General features: G+C 41.6%; 1 protein-coding gene across 1 annotated transcript in view; it reads right to left on the minus strand.

Annotated features, from left to right (window-relative positions):
* Window positions 1-4366: 4366 nt before the first annotated feature.
* LOC149313576 (cyclic nucleotide-binding domain-containing protein 2-like) overlaps window positions 4367-19790 on the minus strand; it is a 31087-nt gene continuing 15663 nt past the window's right edge. The window contains exons 9-14 of the mRNA XM_089523235.1: window positions 18715-18841; window positions 16305-16497; window positions 15332-15509; window positions 8546-8685; window positions 6184-6563; window positions 4367-4484 (exon numbers count right to left, since the gene is read on the minus strand). Coding sequence (XP_089379361.1) covers window positions 6233-6563; window positions 8546-8685; window positions 15332-15509; window positions 16305-16497; window positions 18715-18841 — 969 coding nt within the window. The 3' untranslated portion in view covers window positions 4367-4484; window positions 6184-6232. The remainder of the gene's footprint in view (window positions 4485-6183; window positions 6564-8545; window positions 8686-15331; window positions 15510-16304; window positions 16498-18714; window positions 18842-19790) is intronic.

Raw genomic sequence — 19790 nt, forward strand, 5'->3', positions numbered from 1 at the left:
AATATCACTGCCACACTGCTGCTACTGGAACAGCCAAAACCAAACACTATGCTTATTTTCTAACAGACAAAGCAGGAGCATTGACAACCTGTCCCACAGAGTCAACATAGTTAAGGTAAGATATAGTTACTAACCCCAAATATAACTGCAGAGATCACCCTAGCAAACATGTATGCAAAGTACCCATTAACAGGCAGCATCATTATTAAGCGGGGAAGAACTTCTGACCTTCATATTGGGCAAAGTTTAAACTCTTGCATTTCACCAATGATAAGGAATTGTGGGAGATGTCATTCATGACATCTTGAGGACCAAAGCTGTCTCTTTCTTGCTTCTGAAAGATGCCTTCTTATTCTTATGCCAACTCTAAGTTGTACAGAAAATTTAGAGTTAAAATTAATGAAGAAGCAATACCTCTATTTCCATATATCACAAATTGCACTTTGGCAGCTGGAGATAAGGAACCAGCACAAGGCAATTCTTTGTTTTAAGATCACTGTGAAGTTCTTTTACAACTAACAGCAACTTTTATTACTTTTAAATATGTCTATCGTCTGTTAAAATCTTAAAACTGAACACAATGTAAACAAGGAATATGTAACTTAATCCTCAATTTAGTGCCTCAGAGTAAACAAGCCAAAGGTGCTGTTGAGTCTGCAGATCAGTCAGTTCTGAAGCACATCAATGGTTAACAGATTCCCTTTGAGCAAGAAAAGTAAATTCTGGCAAGGCTAAAAACCACAGCATTGAAAAAGCACCTGATACTGGTGTTATGTGCCTTCAAGTCATTTCCAACTTATGGCAACCCTAAGGCAAACCTATCAAAGAGTTTCCTAGGGCTGAGTGTAACTCACATGAGTTTCTATGGCAGAATTGGGAATCGAACCCTACTCTCCACAGTCGTAGTTCAATGCTCAAACCACTACACCACACTGGCGCTCCTACCTGATACTATAGAATGTAAAAATGAAAGAATACAACACCCTTAACAGTGTCCTGGATGCCACTTCTTACTTCTACTCTCAGGCTGTTAAGATTTTTCTTTCTGACTAGTGCAAGGGTGGCAGGAATATGACAATCCATGTGTTGTTGTTTTTTGCCTACAGTTTCCATTAGCCCTAGTCAGCATGGCCAATTTACAAGGAGAGGTATTTCATTCCCTTCAAAATTGTCCAGGGGCCCTTTTACACTACACAATTGCAGCACTTTGATTCCTCTTTAAATGCATGGCAACATGCTGTTGAATCCTAGAACTGGCGATAGAAATAAGGATGGGTACTAACAATCCTGAGTCAGAGAGTTCCTCTGGTGCCTTTGACCAAGCTGCCAATCCCAGCATTTCTGAGGATGCAACCTTGACGGTTAAAGTTGAATTGTAGTGCAATAATTACATTATTAAGGGTTGCAGTGGTCAGCCCTCTTATGGTTCACTGGGCCAGATTGATCTCTCTGAAGAGTATTGGCTATCCCCTCTAGCACTGGAGTTGTGAGGAAGGACTAGTGGAAATCTCATTTGTTGGCAGTCTGCTTTCACATTATTATTATTATTATTAACCTTTATTTATAAAGCGCTGTAAATCCCCTCCAACGTTTCACAGAGGAAAAACCAGGACACGGGCAGCCAAGCGACATCAGAGTGTGGCCAAAATGACAAAAACGAGAACAAACACACAAGCCAGGAGAAGCTGCTGCGGTTTGCATACAAATAAAGTGGCATACAAATAAAATAAATAAAGATTATTCCCCCACCTTTTCTCTTCCTTCGGCTCAGTCAACTGCATGCAAACTGTTTTGCAGTTCGAACTCAATTTGTAGCAGTGGAAGTAAGCTGCCAACAAAGGATTAAGTAGGAGGAAGGCAAACCTCGAACATTTACACGAAGCAGCTGAAAAAGTGGGACAGCAGAGGATTGATCCCCTGTGTGAAAGAATCTGAAATACATTGACTTTGAAAATAGGTAGATGCTCATTATTTGATTACTTCAGTCACAGCAAGGAATGGTTCAATCTATACTGAAAGTCCTTCAGCTGTTGTACACTTACTTTGCCTGCATAAGCTTTAGACTTGGAAAGGTGGCTGTGTAAGCAAGTGGAAGGTCATGAACAAAGGGCGATTGTTTCCAGCTAGTAAACAGGGAACTTAAAAACACCCAAAAGAAACAACAAAATCTGTGAGCTTTCCATTCTCACAGTAATAGCCTAGCAGAGAAAAAATAGCACAATTGATCCCATCCCAGATTTTTTTAAAAAAAAATCTAAATATTGTCAGGCACATCTACATAACTGGCATAAAACTTACAGACGGCTTGCCCTGATCTTTTTAAAATATTTGCAAGCCATGGATGCTTAAATCCGTGGATAAAAAATTTGTGGAGACAGAGAGCTGACTGTATTATCTTATTTGGCAGATTATTATATACATGCTTGGGATGGGTGCATCGTGTAATCCATGTAGCAAGAAGGAAGTGACATGCAAAATGTACAACTATTGCTCATTTATCTCATGGACTTCACCAATTGTAAGATGAGTGATAGTGTCGTTGTTGCTGTTAGCTGCCCTCAAGTTGACTTCAACTCATGGTGACCCTGTGAATGAGACATTTCCAAGACCCCCGTCCTCAAGCTCTCTGCTCAGGGCCTTCAGGCTCAGACCTGTGTCCTCCCTGATTGAGTCAATCCACTTAGTATGCAGTCTTCCTCACTTTCTGCTCCTTTCCACCTGGCATCGTTGTCTTTTCTAGTTATTTGTTTTTCCTCATGATGTAGCCAAAGTACAACAGCCTCGATATAGTCATATGGTTTTCAGAGCGAGTTCAGGCTCAGTCTGGTCTAGAACCCATTGGTTTTCGTTCTTGGCCACCCACCGTATCCTCAGCACTTTTCTCCAATGTCTGCCAACCTATCAGTTCGAAAGTATGTAAAAGTGAAAATAGATAAATAGGTACCACTTTGGTGGGAAGGCAACAGCATTCTGTGCAGGCATGCTGGCCATATGATCATGGGAATGTCTTTGAGAACACTGGTTCCCTTGGTTTAGGAGATTATCACACGGAGGGTTACCATCTCTAAAATGTGGCTAAGTAGTCCGAAAACTGTGACAGTGTGATCACCAGTCGCACTTGTTTCCCAAGATTAAATCATCAGGGAGGCATCTCGCTCCTCTCCCGTCAGGTATTTCAGTATACACAGCACATATGACAGGAGTAAACTGCAACCTGATGACATATCACCTTTACAAACCTGTGTACTGGTTCTCCAAATATATATCAAGGGTTAAGCTCCACTGCTTTACAACTATTCCTAGAACTGCTTTTTGTTCATTCTTCTGGTGTAAAGCTAGCTAGAGAAGCAGACCTTCAATTCAGGCTTCCACATAATACTTCCACATAATACCCTGATAGAAGTTCTTTTTAGGATCCGACTGATAGATTTTGTGAATTGATAGATTTTATATTTGCTCTTTGTATGTTGGTTTTAAATTTTATTGAACTGAATGTCTTTTTAGAATTATATTGTGTTATATTGCTATGTATACCTTGTATATATTTTTAGATTTGTAAAACCGCTTTGATCTGCTGGAAAAGTGGTATAGAAATAAATTATTATTATTATTATTATTATTATTATTATTATTATTATTATTATTGGTCTAAGTCATGAGATGCATTTACATTGTAGAAATAATCCAGTTTCACACTGCTTTAAGTGCTATAGCTCCAACCTATAGAATCCTGGGATTAGCAGTTTTACTAGGTCTTTGGTCTTCTCTACTAAAGAGTGCCTCAGAAAACTACAGATCATAGGATTCTGTAGGATGGTGCCATGGCAGTTAAAGTGGTGTCAGACTACATTATTTCTACAATGCAGATGTGCCCATGTTCTTCTCCTGCCTTTTGGAACAAATCAGTTTCAGTGAAAGAAATACACTGAATGCAATTAATCAATAGCACTTTTACCTAAGAAAGCTGTTCAAAATCTTTAGAAACCTCTCTCTCCTACGTTGAAGGGGGGGGGGGGGGAATTCTACTGTAAATATTCCTGGGAAGATTCCCAAAGCAACTTAAAATTTTTACTGAAGTAATAGCAACAGTGTTGGCTATAAGAAACTCTGTGGGGCTCTTATATTGCCAATAATCATCAATGACAATAATCTGCTGTTATACAACAAGTATTATCTCATCTTGTGTCTTTAAATTTGTCTACACTGCAGGGATGGAGATAATGAAAGGACCTAGAAGGGATAAATATCAATACCTACATGGGCAGGGTTTGGCATACTGCCCTAATAGAGAAACCAACATACAAAATACATGTGAAGAGAGGTCAGGAAAATGAGGACAAATTCCTTGAAGAATGGTTTCTGTTTATTGGCTCCATGAATGACCACAAAAGGATTTGGCATTCAGCAAAACAGGTTGTCTTGTGAAATGATGTCTTCTGATGTGAGATGTGCTCAGAGGTGACTCTGGTTGCTTCATTCCAGTCCTAAGCAATTGAAATATTTTGTTAATATTGCCCAGTGCCAGAGTAAAAAAGGCAAGCAATTGCTTGCTATATATATAATAATTCTTATTGTTGTAGTAATTGCTGTTGCAAATAAATGTAAAAATAACCAACACTCCTCCCCCCCCCCGGAAAAAAACCCAACCACCCAGTAATTTCTATTTTCTCTTCTCTGAAAGAAAACAAAGGCTGCAAATAAATATAAAAATAATCAACCGCCCGTCCCCCCCCCCCCCCCCAAAAAAAAAAACCCCAACCACTCAGCATTTTCTATCTTCTCTGAAAACAAGCAAAGGCTGTAAAACTCTGCCTTGAATTTCCTACAGCTTGGAAAAGAAGATGTAAGAAACACTGCCACTGGTTTAACTGCCATCTGGAAGTTTAATGGAGAACAGAACTAAGGCTTCCCGATACACAGTTTAAAAAAAGAAGTCGTATTAAATAATGCCACAATCTGACAGAGAGAATTGCAGCTGTATTTATACATTCTTATCTACTAAAGGCACTTATTTTAGAATACCACAAAACTAAAGCTGACTTCAGTACCAAGTCTCTGACGCATCCTCTCTCATAAGCAGACTACTAAAAAATAGCCTGTGTCTATGGATAACTAGATTGCAGAGTGGGGCTGGTTGTTGTTTCTCAGAAATGTTGAATTAGGAGTTTAAAAATCAAGCATGCTGACAAGATAACTTTCAGCCAGCCTTGTACTGGGCAGGCAGCAGATGCCAAATCAGATTTACTTCATTTTGCACAGGCAATAATAGTGCAATATCCTGTCAAAGGGGTGGGCAATCTGTAATGCTCCAGATGGTGCTGAACTACAGCTTCCATCATCCCTGGTCACTTCTCAAGCTGGATGGTGTTAATGGGATTTGTAGTCCATCAGCATCTAGATACTTAGACTCTATCAATAAAGAAATAATGTCAGAATATCAGTAAAGAAAGTTACAGCTATATCCAGTACATTCTTTATTGCAGTTACATTATACCAGAAAGCTCTGGGAGGATTAGAAATTAAATGGCTGGACATGATTCTATTTTGATGTTATTGTTATAGGATACAGTGTGACATGTTCCTTTTCTCAATGGTGTCCTACAAATGGGTTGATTTGCCCATTTATTAAAAAATAAGGAATATGGGGGTAATTCAGGTCCAATGTTACTTGCATCAGGATATCAGTCTGCAGATGAAGACCTAGAAGGAGGCAAGATCTACTGTTTTATGAAACTCCTTTTAAGAATTAAATACAAGTCACATCTAGAGCCAACATGGTGTAGTAGTATGAGTATTGGGACTACAACTCTGGGAGACCATGGTTCAAAAAACACCCCCATAATATATATATATATATATATATATATATACACACACACACACACACACACACACACACACACATAGAGAGAGAGAGTGTATATATGTGTGTGTATATATGTGTGTATACCACATATGGTATATGTATGTGTGTGTATACACACATACACACACATAGCATTTTGAAAGAAAAATACTCTCTCTGTGATAGTACTGTGGGGAAATGAAATTGAACAGTCAGAATTCAAAACACAAATCTATTGTAAAGAGAAAGAGAGAAAGGGGATTAATGGCCCTGACAGACGAACAAAAGTTGCAAAAAATGAAGGTAAATATGTATACAAGCATATATGACTCCCTGACCTTTCGGAATTGATTCTGTGCCGCTAGCCTGTAAAACTTGCAGAACTCACTAAAATGCTCCATCCAAATTGGAACGCAGCACATGGATCCCATGAATCAATTTGGGCTGAATCATTGGCAGGCTTTCCTTGTCGTGGCTGGAGTGGCTAGGAACGTATCTGCATTCCTCTGGGGGAGGCTCTTTCTTATTGCGCAAGGGGGTGAGATTCAAGATGCCTGCTTGATTCATGCACCAGGCGCCATAGATTTCATCCGTGGGGCACGGGTGGGGAGGATACACCATCTTCATGAGCTTGGGCTGCATCACAAGATCCACAAGGTCTTTCTTAAACATTTCCCAGGAGTTCTGTCGGAGAAAGACCTGGCACAGCTCATCATCGCTGAAAAGGCAAAGCAACATGGACAACTGGGTGGAGTTTGTGCTGTTTGACACCAATTCACTGGGACATTTTCACTCTTACCTACAGTATTATTTCCCTAGACATCATGCAAATATGTGAAACATACCAACACTGTTCTCCCCCTGCCCTATATCCCTTTTCTGTTTCTGGAATCTGGGAGCATGATTGGTCTCCCTTATTCCTTCTGTTTCTTCACATTTTCTTTCTGACTTGTCTGCTAGCTAGACACAGCAGTAAGGACCTTGTAACTTTATCCATTATACCAAAGTGGGGGAAACCCTTTAGACCTGGGGTGAACACCATATAACCCTCGCTGGTAGACTGGTGCTTCAATAGTACCCAGCCCACCTCCCACAGCCAATGGTAAGAAATTTGGGGAGTTATAGTTCCAGCAACACCAGTATCCGTTTCACACTACACAGTTACACCTTTGTGATTCCACTTTATTTGTCATGGCTACATCCTCTTGAAGCCTGGGGTTTGTAGTTTAGTGCAGCACTACAACTCTCTGGCTGAGAAGTCTAAAGACCCTTCCTAAACCGCAAACTCCAAGATTGTTGACATAGGATGTTAAAGTGGAATCATACTGCTATAACTGTGGAGAACCATGTCTCCATTGCTTTAGACACTGTTCTTAAGATTTCATGCCATTTTTGTGTTCAGTATGGAGACCAGAGGCAAACCACTCTGATTTGCTGTAAATCCTATCAGTATTATAGTCTTTCCCTTCTCCAGGAATTCATTATTCCAGATTGGGATAGAATTCACAGAATTAGCCATGTTAATCTGGAATAGCAGTATGAAAAGGGATCTTGTAGCACCTTTGAGATACGGTAGACTGTGCAAAAAAAGTTGTAGCATCAGGTTTTATTTTAGTAGACCACGCCTATGAAATCTTATGCTACAAGTTCTGTCTCACAGTCTCAAAGGTACTACAAGAACCCTTTGCATAATGACTGTTCCAGATTGTAATGGCTCTTGCTATTATATTGAAACTGGGAACCATCTCTGTACATTAGTTTAGATATTACAAATCTGTATATAGGGTCACATCTGAACCACTTCTCAAACAACAAGTCCTAGATTTTCCTGTAGAAACATTCTTTCTCTCTCTCTTGCATCTCTTAGCTCCAAGTTTTACAGGATAAGAGCACTCTGTTTAGATAAAAGAATATAAGTCTGTCAAAACATATTCCAGAGAGCCAACATACTGGTTTGAGTTTAGGACTAGGACTCCGGAGACCAGGGTTCGATTCCCTACTCAGCCATGGAAATCCATGGAGTGAGCCAGGAACGTAGCCAAGGGGGGGGGTGTCTTGGGGTCCGGACCCCCCCCCCCTTCCATTAGAAAAATGAATGGTGTGTGCTGCTGCACTGCTGCACCCAAGACCCATTATAATGGTGGAACTTAGTCTGGACCCCCCCCCTTCCTAAAATCCTAGCTATGTCCCTGGGTGAGCTTGGGCAGGTCACACACCCTCAGCCTCAGAAAAGCCTATAATAGTTTGCCTTAGTGATTCCCAAACTTTGGTGCTCCAGATGTTTTGGACTTTAGTTCCCAGAATTTCTAAGAACTGGCCAAGCTGGTTGGAGCTTCTTGAAGTCCAAAATATCTGGAGGGCCAAGGTTTGGGAAACACTTCCTTAGGGTCACCATAAGTTTGAAATGACTTGAAGGCACAAAACAACAACAACAACACTAATTCAAACACAATCTACAAATTAGCATCATTGTTGAGCTTGGAATAAATTGCTATTTTCAGGTTACAACTCCCTGAACCCTCTAGCCAGCCAACTTGCCCTGCTGGCTGGGTGACTCTGGAAGATACAGTCTGCAGAAGTAATTCTTCCATGTTCTATATCTATATGTATTGCTTTCTTAATTATAAAATGGATTCTCTCAGCTGAGCCCCAAAAAGTGTCACCTTTCCACCATCACTTCCACACTCAAGCCATAAATACCTGGGATATTTAATCTTGATATTGGATAATTTTGCTATTGTGGTTTCGTCAGAAAATTCCTCAATCTTCTCCTTCTTGAAACGGATGATCTCAGCTCCTTTGCTGATCAAGACCATAGTGCGGTTATCTTGCAGGTTTGTCTACAAAGAAGTGCGAACAATGCAAAGATCCGTTTTTGTAGCAGTGCAACCCTTGTGTGTTTGTGGAGTCTGGCTTAGTTCAGAGCTCATCATACTATGCCATGTGAGTGTAACTGCTGAACCTAAGACATTTTCTAGATCTATCAGGGATGGAGTTAAAGAAGTGAGACACACAAAGAGGTTCTGAGGGCAAACCCTTCCACACAGATATTCTAAATGTTCAACTTTGATTAATGGGGGGGGGGGGGATACAAATATCCAGCCTTTTTACTGGTAGTGATATAAGGGGAAACACTGAGGCCATATCCATTTCAATGTTTCCCTAAGTAGACTAGCTTCCTGTATTCTTCCAAACATCTAGTGGAAAGGGAGCACTGGGAGTATCAGATTATGAACACCAGGAAACTTCAATAAATAAATAAAATTGAAGCCCTACAATCAATGAAGAGAGGGATCACTAATGGAAATGTGTTGATTTGGTTTATTTTGCCACTGAACACAGATCTGTTAAAGGAATCCACTATATGAGAGCCAGGGTGGTGTAGTGTCTGAGTGTTGGATTAGGACTCCAGACTAGAATTCAGATCCCTGCTCAGCCATGGAAACCCACTGGGTAACAAGGACATAGCCAAGGGGGGGGTCTTGGGGTCCGGACCACCCCTTCTATTAGAAAAATGAATGGTGCGTGCTGCTGCACCACTGCGCCCATGCCCCATTATAATGGTAGCACTTAGTCTGGACCCCCCCTTCCTAAAATCCTGGCTATGTCCCTGTGGGTAATCTTGAGCTATTGCCACAGTGCAGAAATAAAGCAGTTCGACACCACTTTAACTGACATGGCTCACTGCTATGGAATTCTGGGATTTGTAATTTGGTGGGGTACCAGAGCTTTCTGGCAGAGAAGGCTAAATATCTCACAAAACTACAGATCCTGGAATCTCATAGCACTGAGCCATGGATGTTAAAGTGGTGTCAAACTACTTTATTTCTGCACTGTGGCAGCAGCCTTGGGTGAATCACACTCCTTCAGCCTCAGAAGGCAAAGACAAACCCCCTCTGAATAAATCTTGCTAGGAAAACCCCATGATACGCTTGAAAATGACTAGAAGGCAGACAACTACAACACAACCCATCGTATATTTAGGCCAGGGCTGGGGAATCTCCAGCTTGCAGGTTGAGCACCCTGAACCATGGGACCTCTTGATGAAGTACCTACCTCAAGTCTCCCTTTCTAGCTCCCAGCTGAAACAACACTGGAGACAGGAGTTTTCCTCCTCCCAAAGTTTTGGCCAGGGATTTCGTGATATCAAGGACCAGGGAGTTTATCACATGTGGGGAAAATAGGGGCTTAAGTAGTCATTTCCCTGGGAAAGTCGCACGATCGTGCTGAAGATTTTCACACACATCCTGATTAGACAGGACTTATCCTGGGAATAACCAGGGAATAACCAGCAACAATTCATTCAATGATTTCCCCATGAATGATTTGTTGCTGTTTATTTCCTGGTTATTCCCAGGATAAGTCCTCTTTGCTTGCAATGTCGTGTGAAATGTTTCGCTGTGACTGCACAACTTTCCCAGGAAAATGACTGTTTAAACACCCGGTGATAAAGTCCCAGGTGAAGCCATGCCCCTGGCTTCATCCATACAGCTAAAGGGACAGTGGCAGAGGGAATGACCCCAGAACAGCTTTCCTCCTTTTCACAACTCAGAAGCACTGCTTGAAAAGCTAAGACATTAGCATTAGTGCTACTTTTAACAGAAAGTAACCCACTGCCATGTTATGTGTTACCCCAGTGATTCTCAAACTGTGGGGCAGGAAGGAGAGTTGCTTAAGGGGGGGGGGAGACTTGGGGGCCCTGATCCCCCTCCTCCTCTTTCCAAGCCTTTTCTGTCCTTGAGAGGAAGAAGAAGAAGCAAGGCATTTGTAGCAGCTGCCTTTAGCTGAGGGAGGGAGGACAAGAACACTACAGTAATGACTATTTCTGTGTGACTGAAAGGAAGAATGAAAGTGCATCCATCACTCAGTGTGTGCATATCTGTAAGCATTGGTTCATGTGAGTGTGTGTGAAAGACAGTATGTATAACATTTACACGTATGTTAAGTAATGAATTTATGTAAATACAAACTCTAATCTGAATGGGATATTTCCTTTTGTTAAAATATGAACGTACATGAACGTGCAAATGGAAACACATACACTAAACACACAAAACAAGGCAACTGTTACATGGATTTGTGATTGGTTGACTGACCGAAGCCAAAGGGTGCTCAACAATGGCTCTTTTTCACCCTGGAGAGAAGTGACCAGTGGGGTCCCACAGGGCTCTGTCCTGGGGCCAGTGCTATTCAACATCTTTATCAATGACTTGGAGGACAAAATTGGGGGCATACTTATCAAATTTGCAGATGACACTAAATTAGGAGGAGGAGCTAATGCCCCAGAGGACAGGATCAAGATTCAAAAGGACCTGAACAGACTAGAAAGCCTTAATATATTAGAATTATTTTAATATATTTTTTCCCAGATAGTATATGACCCCCTCAAAGATAGCGAAAACAGGGGGAAACTTAACAGAAATGGTTGGAAATGTGGGACAAAAGAAGGGACTCTATGCCACACGCGATGGCTATGCTATGGGGTGGATCCATCTGGACGGAGCAAAGCAAACCACTATAAACATACATGGGAATGAGTGCAAGGTCTTCCCAAGTGTGCTTCCAAGGGCCTCCTGAGCATGGCTGAGCCACTCTTGAGCCCATCATCCCCAGAGGCTCCTTCTCCTCCTCCCTTTTGCTCTGGGAGGGGCTCTGCTTAGTTCTTTCCCAAGGCTTCCTCAAGGAAAGCCTCCAAGAGAACAGAGCAGGACATCAGGAACCAAGTAAAGAGGCTGGTGAGGGCCATGGCTCTGTTGCCTCCTTTGCTGCAACAAGATACAAAAAGGCTGAAACAGAAGTTCTCTGGCAATCATCACCAAATAACTTGCTAAAGGAATAAGCAGAAAGCCTATTCAGACCACACAAGACTAATAGAATAAGTAGGAACACTCCTGAAAAAGGAATCCAGGAAGCCTAGAAATTCTTGATGAAGATCCTTGCCACCCAGAGACCCTTCTCCTTGAGATGTCCTTCAGGGTCACAGTGAGACCTTAGCCTAAACCCCAGCCCTCCCTCCGCCTGGCTCCACCTCCAGCCCCCCTGTCCTCCTCCCTCTCCAGCCACACACCCCTGCCCTCACATCTTCCCCTCCATGGAGACACTGGGGTCTAGGAGAGACTTTCAGGGCTATCCTCCCTTCTGATTGGTCCAACATTTGCATAGCCCCACCCACAACCACGCCCACTATTCCTCTGAGCTTCTGGTCTGTCCTTGTCTCAGTTCCATGGCAGCTGGGAGGGAGGCGGAGCATCAGCCTTGAGGGAGGGGAACATCGCCTCCTGCTGGCAATCGCACTGGAATTACAATACCAGCTGAAAAATTACATTTTATCCTCCCATCGGAGGCTTTTAAGAAATTTGCGTGGCCCCGCCCTTGGCCCCTCCCACTATCTCTGCCCTCTCCCCGCCTTTCTTTGAGTCTCTGTCTTTGGGAGGGAGGCGGGGCCTCAGCCTTCAGTCTGGGAGGAAGAAGGAGGGAAGCAGCGCCACCTGGAGGCAGGGAGGCTCTACGCAGGAGAATAGCAGCTTCATTATTCCCAGGAGTTAACCCCCCTTTTGTGGGTCCCTTTCCTTTGCATCCTTTCCACAGAAGACACAGAATTGGGAAATAAACAAATAACCCCACAACAGAGAACTGATTACTTAAGTCACAAGACATGGCTGGAATGAAGGCTTTAAGAAATGTGATTCATGGAAAATCAGGTGAAGAGATCGTTAAGGAATGGGAATTAGTCAATAAATATTGCACAAATAGATAGAAACAGAATGGAAAACGAAGGATGAAATAAGAATCACAGGATCAGAGACACTAAGGAAGCCATAGGGAATCATGAAATTATAACCAGGAACACAACAATATGCCCAAGAAGAATGAATCTTCAAGAAGCAACCACAGAATACAAATGTTTTCAAAAGAAGTATAAAATATGAGATATGAAAAGAAGAAGAAAGCAGTAACAACTAAGAAGTAGAAACTTGATTTACTCAATCTCAGTACAGAAATTGCAAATAGCAGGATGAAAGCTATATAAGCATATAAATGTATATAAATAAGATTAGTAATTTGTATGTATATTTATTATCATCATCATCATCATCGTGGTATTTATACCCTGCCCTTCAGCCCTAAAGGCTATGAATAATAGTAATAGTAATAATAATAATAATAATAATAATAAGCAACCCTGGAGCCTATCATCCCCATCGGCGCCTGGAAGAGAAGAAAGTGAGTGGAAATTAAGGGGAGAGGAAGAAAAATGAGGAAAAATGTATTATATTAACATGTTTTAAAAATGATGGTCCAGGAATAGGCCTGGCTTTTAAGAAAACGTGTTTTCATAAGGTCCACTCATATATATATATATATATATATATACACACACATACATACAGTGTGCCTGTGTTATATGCGGCTTTTAGCATCCACGCAGGGTGCAAGGGGCAGCACATCGCGCATGCTGCCACGCTGACACATGCACAAGTCCCTGTCACTTGAATGGGGCTTGAGCATGTGCAGTATTTGGCTTACACGGGGGGGGGGGGGGGGGGCAGAACGGATCCCCTGCATAATCCAAGTGTGCACTATATATATATATATATATATATATATACACATATATACACACACACATAAGCTACTAACAGTGTAAACATGAGTTGTCTCAGCTCCGGTGCCACAACAAACGACACTTCCCAGAATTCCATAGCATTGAGGCATGGCAGTTGAAGTGGTGTCAAACTGGATTCTTTCCGCAGTGTGGATGCAGCCTCAAATTGGATTATTTCTGACATTTGTTTTGGACCACAGCTCCCATAAACTCATAGGGAACACGGGTTTCAGAGAAAGAAGTCATGCCAGACAAATCTCATCTCTTTCTTTGATAAAATTACCAGCTTGGTAGATGAAGGGAATGCTGTGGATATAGTATATCTTGATTTCAGTAAGGCCTTTGACAAAGTTCCCCAGTGCTATTCAACATCTTCATCAATGACTTGGAGGACAGAATAGGAAGAATGCTTGTCAAATTGCAGATGACACCAAATTAGGAGGAGTAGCTAACACTCCAGAGCAAGGATCAAAATTCAAAATGACCTGAATATATTAGAAGGCTGGGCCAAAGCTAACAAAATGAATTTCAACAGAGAGAAATTTAAGGTACAGTACTTACGGCAAAAAAATAAATGAAATGCATAGTTATAGGATGAGTGACACCTGGCTGAATGAAACTACATGTGAAAGGGATCTGGGAGTCCTAGCAGATCACAAGTTGAACTTGAGGCAACAGTGTGATGTGGCAGCTAAAAAGGCCGATGCGATTCTAGGCTGCATCAATAGAAGTATAGTGTCTAGACCAAGGGAAGTAACAGTGCCACAGTATTCTGCCTTAGTCAGGCCCTACCTGGAATATTGTGTCCAGTTCTGGGCACCACAATTCAAAAAGGATATTGAGAAGCTGGAGGGCGATAAAATGGTGAAGGTTCTGGAAACCATGCCCTATGAGGAAAGACTCCAGGAGCTGGGGATGTTTAGCATGGAGAAGAGAAGATTAAGAGGTGATATATTAGCCCTATTTAAATATTTGAAGGGGTGTCATATTGAGGAGGGAGCAAGCTTGTTTTCTGCTGCTCCAGAGAATAGGGCCCAGAACAAGGGATGCAAGTGACAGGAAAAGAGATTCCATCTCCACATCAGGAGGAACTTCCTGACAGTAAGGGCTGTTTGACATTTGGACACACTCCCTCAGAGTCTGGTGGAGTCTCCTTCTTTGGAGGTCTTTAAACAGAGGCTGGATGGCCATCTGTCCAAGGTGTTTTGATTGTGAATTCCTGCATGGCAGAATGGGGTTGGACTGGATGGCCCTTGTAGTGTCTTCCAACACTATGATTCTATGGAAATATTTTTATTCATTTACTATAAGGGGGTGGGGTGGGGGTGACATCCACATGTAGATGTGAAAGGGGTCACAAGAGTAAAAAGTCTGAGAACAACTGTGTTACCCTAATCCTGAGTAACACATAACTGGTCTATTCCTTTTTTTTAGGAAGGCAATTTATGTCCCAAAATTGTAATGTGAATGTTGTCACCATTGAATCAATTAAGAGTGATGTGGTTAGGCATAATTGCTTAATAAAAGCAATAAGCATAGCTTAACTCCTCCTCTGGCCCTCAAAGAATGTAATACATAAAACATAATGAAGTTGCTTTTAATGAGTTACTTCCCATCTCTGACCCTTCTGCAGACCCACCACCATCATTAAACCTCTGGCTACTAGGCCTATAAACTCACTATGTATTATCTTTCATTGATGGAGGGAGGAAAGAAGGAAGCCTGACTGAGTCAAAGGGGGGATCTCCTTCCTCCAGAAGTTTGGCCAGAGACAGGATGATATCTGCAGGCACATGGGGCCATCAAAACCAAAAAATGTTCCCTAGCCCTGCTTTAGATTGTCCACCACCAAATGAACACCTACAGGTTTATATACTTACAATGTATTCCCCTTTATGCAGTTGATCCATTCTCATATACACTGCTGCTGAAACAGAGGCTGGCATCTCTCCATAAGATGTAGAATAGGTCATCATCTTTTCAAAAGCCCTTCCAGATATAATCTTTTGAACTGTTTCTTGTTCATCTGGCAGATTATGTTGTTCCTCATGAAATGGACTAGAAATTGCAAGAGTAAGCTCATAGGTCAATGTTTGCATGCCTTTACCAATTTCGTATTACACTATTTTGATAAATGTAATATTTTTTCCTTTTTAAGAAGAAAATACAATGTGGAAATTACACTTATTCAACACCAGACACTTTAAGAATTAATAGATCTTTGCTCTTACTTTCTTTAATCCCCAACTTTATTTATTTATTTATTTCATTTCAATTGTATCCCTCCTTTCTCCCTGGAGGGACCCAAGGCGGCTTTAGAATAAGAGTAGGGAATATGTGGCCCTCCAGAAGTCACTGGGCTGCCACTCCCATCATGCCATGCCAGCCAAGAAGAGGCATCAGGCTCTCTTAATTCAAACAGCAATCCAAACCACTTCTCTCACTGATCACTATGCAGAATCCCACCCTCTCCTCCAACTCAGCATCAAACCAGCCAGTCAGTCATCTCCATTCTGTGGCCCTGGCTTCCAGCCTTTTCGTGACCATGCCTCTGGCCTACATTACCTGCATCTTAGGCAAAGAAGGAGACCACAAACTCCATAGCAGCTTGTCATAAGCTAGGCTCCAGATCTGACAAGCTCTGCTAAACTGTGCACAGAATATTGCCTACATCCGTATTAGTTTGCATTAGCCTACTTTTTATCTCCCAAGAGTGACACTAAACCAATTTTATTCACAAATCATAAAGTCTGGATCACCACATTGTATATAAATTAAATAACATCTTTCTGGATTTCCTTCTCCTTCCTTCCCCAGCACCAGAATATCATTATGAAAAGAATCTCTTCTCACCTCTTCTCACAGGTATCCACCGCTATCACTACACTTTTATGAGGCCTGCTGTAGAGAGAACTTCCCGCTCTGAAGCCATTATATGCTTGATTCTGCTGATGAGTATAATAGTCTTTTAACTCACTCAGTTTATGCCCAGACTCAGAATAGGAACTCCACATGGTGCTTTTGAATCTGTCCACACAAGCAATCTCTGGAAAGAAAGAAAGAAAGAAAGAAAGAAAGAAAGAAAGAAAGAAAGAAAGAAAGAAAAGGCACCATTGTAACTAGGCATGCTGCAAACATAAAACAAAACCAGTGTCCCCTTTTCCTTTCACATGTATAGAATTTGCAAATAACTGACTGTGAGTATGATGTTCCCCATAATGAGGCACATTTCAGAAGAGTAGCTGCGAATATTGGGCCCTTACAAACAGGCCAAAATAAAGGTGCTTCGGGTCACTTTGGAGGTATGCTTTTTAAATAACACATGCATCTTAAGAGGCCAGAAGCTGCGCCAAAGCAACGCTCAAGTTCTTAGGACTGGAGCATTGCTTTGGCGCAGCTTCTGGCCTCTTCGGATGCATGCATCATTTAAACAGCATACCTCCAAATTGACCCAAAGCACTTTTATTGTGACCTGTCTGTACGGGCTCATTGTAACTTTCCCCAAAGTATCAGCACCAATGGTAAATGTTCTCTCGGGATGGATGCGTAATTAAGTAATTTTTACTTGAAATGCTGCAATGTTAGTGGGGAGTGCTATCAGCCACACTACCACTGCCCAGAAAACGACTCACTCTCTCTGTCTCTCCCTGCACTCCCACAAAAGCAAGATATGTGAGACATACATAAAGATTTTATTTATTATTATTATTATAATATATAAATAACTACTTTGCAAAGCTAACAGCATATTGCGAAATGTGCTAGAAATGCTAGACGTCTTGTCAAGAAAGTTAATGGGACCTCTGTTGTTCATGGGCTTTGCTTCTAGTTAAATTTTAGGACTCTATTATGTTACAGCCCTCCAGTACTATGGCTCTATAGCAAGCACTATAAAGCAATATGAGGATGATGGAACAAAATATTATTAACATGTTTAATTACCTCTTATATATGGATCCAGGTAATAAAACAAGTAAGATCTTACTCAACAGTGAAATAATGTCCAAAAAATAAGGCGATTATCACATTACCGTTGCTCCCAGCACAGACGCAAGATGTCTCTTTAAGAAGACGGATCTTATTACATTCACCTGTCACCAGGCAGTCCATCTGCAACCCAGGCCTCTGCTACAGCTTTTCAAGAATGTGAAAAACCCATGCAGGAAAAGCCCTGAGAAGCCCAGGTTGTATATGGGCTGCCTGCTGCCCTGCAACAAGTAGATCCACCTTCTTAAAGTTACATCCCACGTCTATGCTGGGAGCAAAGGTAGTGCGATTATCTCCTACGACATTACTTTTTAAAGGAACATTGCCTGGCCCTGGCTACAAATATCATTTTAAAGTTACCTTCTATAATCTGCTACCCTCCAGATGTGTTGGACATCACCCACAGCCAGGGAAAGACTACAGTGCAGCTATGTTCTTGAAAGTGCAACATTAGGGCTTTATCACACTTGTCTGATGTCCCGCCACAATCATGCTAGTTTAAGAATAGAAGCATACTGGCTTGGCATCATTTCTTATCACAATTTTCCCCACAGTAGAGTTTGGTGACCCATGTATCATCTGTTTTTTGCACTGCTAAACACTGCCCTCTGGGAGGAAGAGAGGGAACAATCAATCCCAGCTGCCAACCACCTCCCAAAGCCAGTTGCTGTGCGAATGTGCACACAACACAGCAGCCAGCTTTGGGAAGATGTTGACAGCTGCAATTTGCTGCAAGAGGAAGGGGAGAGAAGAATCATGCCCACTTGCACCCAGGTGGCTGCCTGAGAAGCAGAACTGCTATGAGAGGGACCTATTGCACAAAGGCAATAATGAAATAGCAGTGAGACTGAGAGCCTTTTGATGTGTTTTGCCCATCAATGAAAAGGTGCACTAAAGTAACAAATGGACAACGCTGTGTGATACGTACCAGCCAAAGACAATTTTGTTTTGTAAAAATTCTGCTTTTATAGCCTTGTGTGATAAAGTATGTAGTTCTATAATAGAAGAAATGTGGAACATATGTGAAACAGAGATGTACATTTGAAAGCAAGATTATGAATTGCTCAAAATCAGTGTGTTGATTTTTGTTGCTCTGCCTTCCAATTAACAAATGAACAACAAAATAAACAACCTAATTCTGCCTATATTATAATTTTTTTCCTCTGCTGAGACTGCTTCCTATTGGGAACAAGAGGGAGGTCTGAATTAGATGGCATGTTGGCAACAGTGAAGCTTTGGTGACATTCATATATACAAATTTCAAAATGTAATATACCAGCATTCAAACGGCGCCTTTCCTTTATGTGTAGTTTGCGTTTGGGAAAACAGAGTTGCTTAGAAAGCCACTTGTGATAAGATGGACAAGTGGTGAGGTCAACCAGTCGCAAAACCTCACAAACGCCCTGTTGAAACAAAAAGAAAACAAAAAGCGGTTGAGTTGATACTGTGGACCCACAACTAATGATTTTGTGGCACTTAATAAAAGCTACACATTTGTGTAGCCTTTAGATACATGTGCACTGCAACTCTCAGCAATCCTGAGTATTGTAAGGCCTGAACAGACAGGCCAAAATTAAGCTGCTTCAGATCACTTTGGAGGTATGCTGTTTAAACGATACATGCATCCTAAGAGGCTGGAAGCCACACCAAAGCCATCTCCAGTCCTAAGGACTGGAGCACAGCTTTGGCAAGAGCTTCTGGCCTCTTAAGATGTGTGTCATTAAAAAGCAGCTTTATTTTGGCCTGTCTGTTTGAGCCCATAGTTAGGGATAAGAAATATTGTGAGCTGTAGTTCAACATCATCTGAAAGGACACAAAATTCCAAACCTTGCTGTGTGAGGTGAGGATTGCTTTTTGGTTTTTATGATCAACTAAAGGTGAGTGATTCTGCAGACTCTCTGGAGATCAGTTTTATGTTGTTACGCAGGGATGCAGAAGTTAAAGCAACTTTCCCCAACATGGTGCTCTCCACATGTTTTGCACTACAACAGCTCAAAACAACATGACTAATAGTAAGGGATTATGGCAGTTATAGACCCCTTGACTCACAGAAAACAAATCCTGCAATAGGTAGATGCCTTCAGCATGTTTTCCTCTTTACTTGCTCTAGCTTCTGATGCAATGGGAAAAGTATATCAGCCTTTGGTTACTGAGCAGAATCAATGTTACTGTTCTTGCTCGCCTCTCGCAGATTTCAGTACTAAGACCAAAATCACCTCTTCTCAACAACTTTCTTCCATCCACATGAGTCTTTCATTATATTTTTCATCATTCTGTTGCAATTCATGAGCTACTTGGACATCAAGGACGTTTAAATATTATCACCTTAAGAGGATATTTCCTCCTGAACTG

Source organism: Sceloporus occidentalis, unplaced genomic scaffold (genome assembly GCF_023333645.1).
Source record: "Sceloporus occidentalis isolate IW3139 unplaced genomic scaffold, rSceOcc1.0.p SCAF_4, whole genome shotgun sequence".
Taxonomy (NCBI): domain Eukaryota; kingdom Metazoa; phylum Chordata; class Lepidosauria; order Squamata; family Phrynosomatidae; genus Sceloporus; species Sceloporus occidentalis.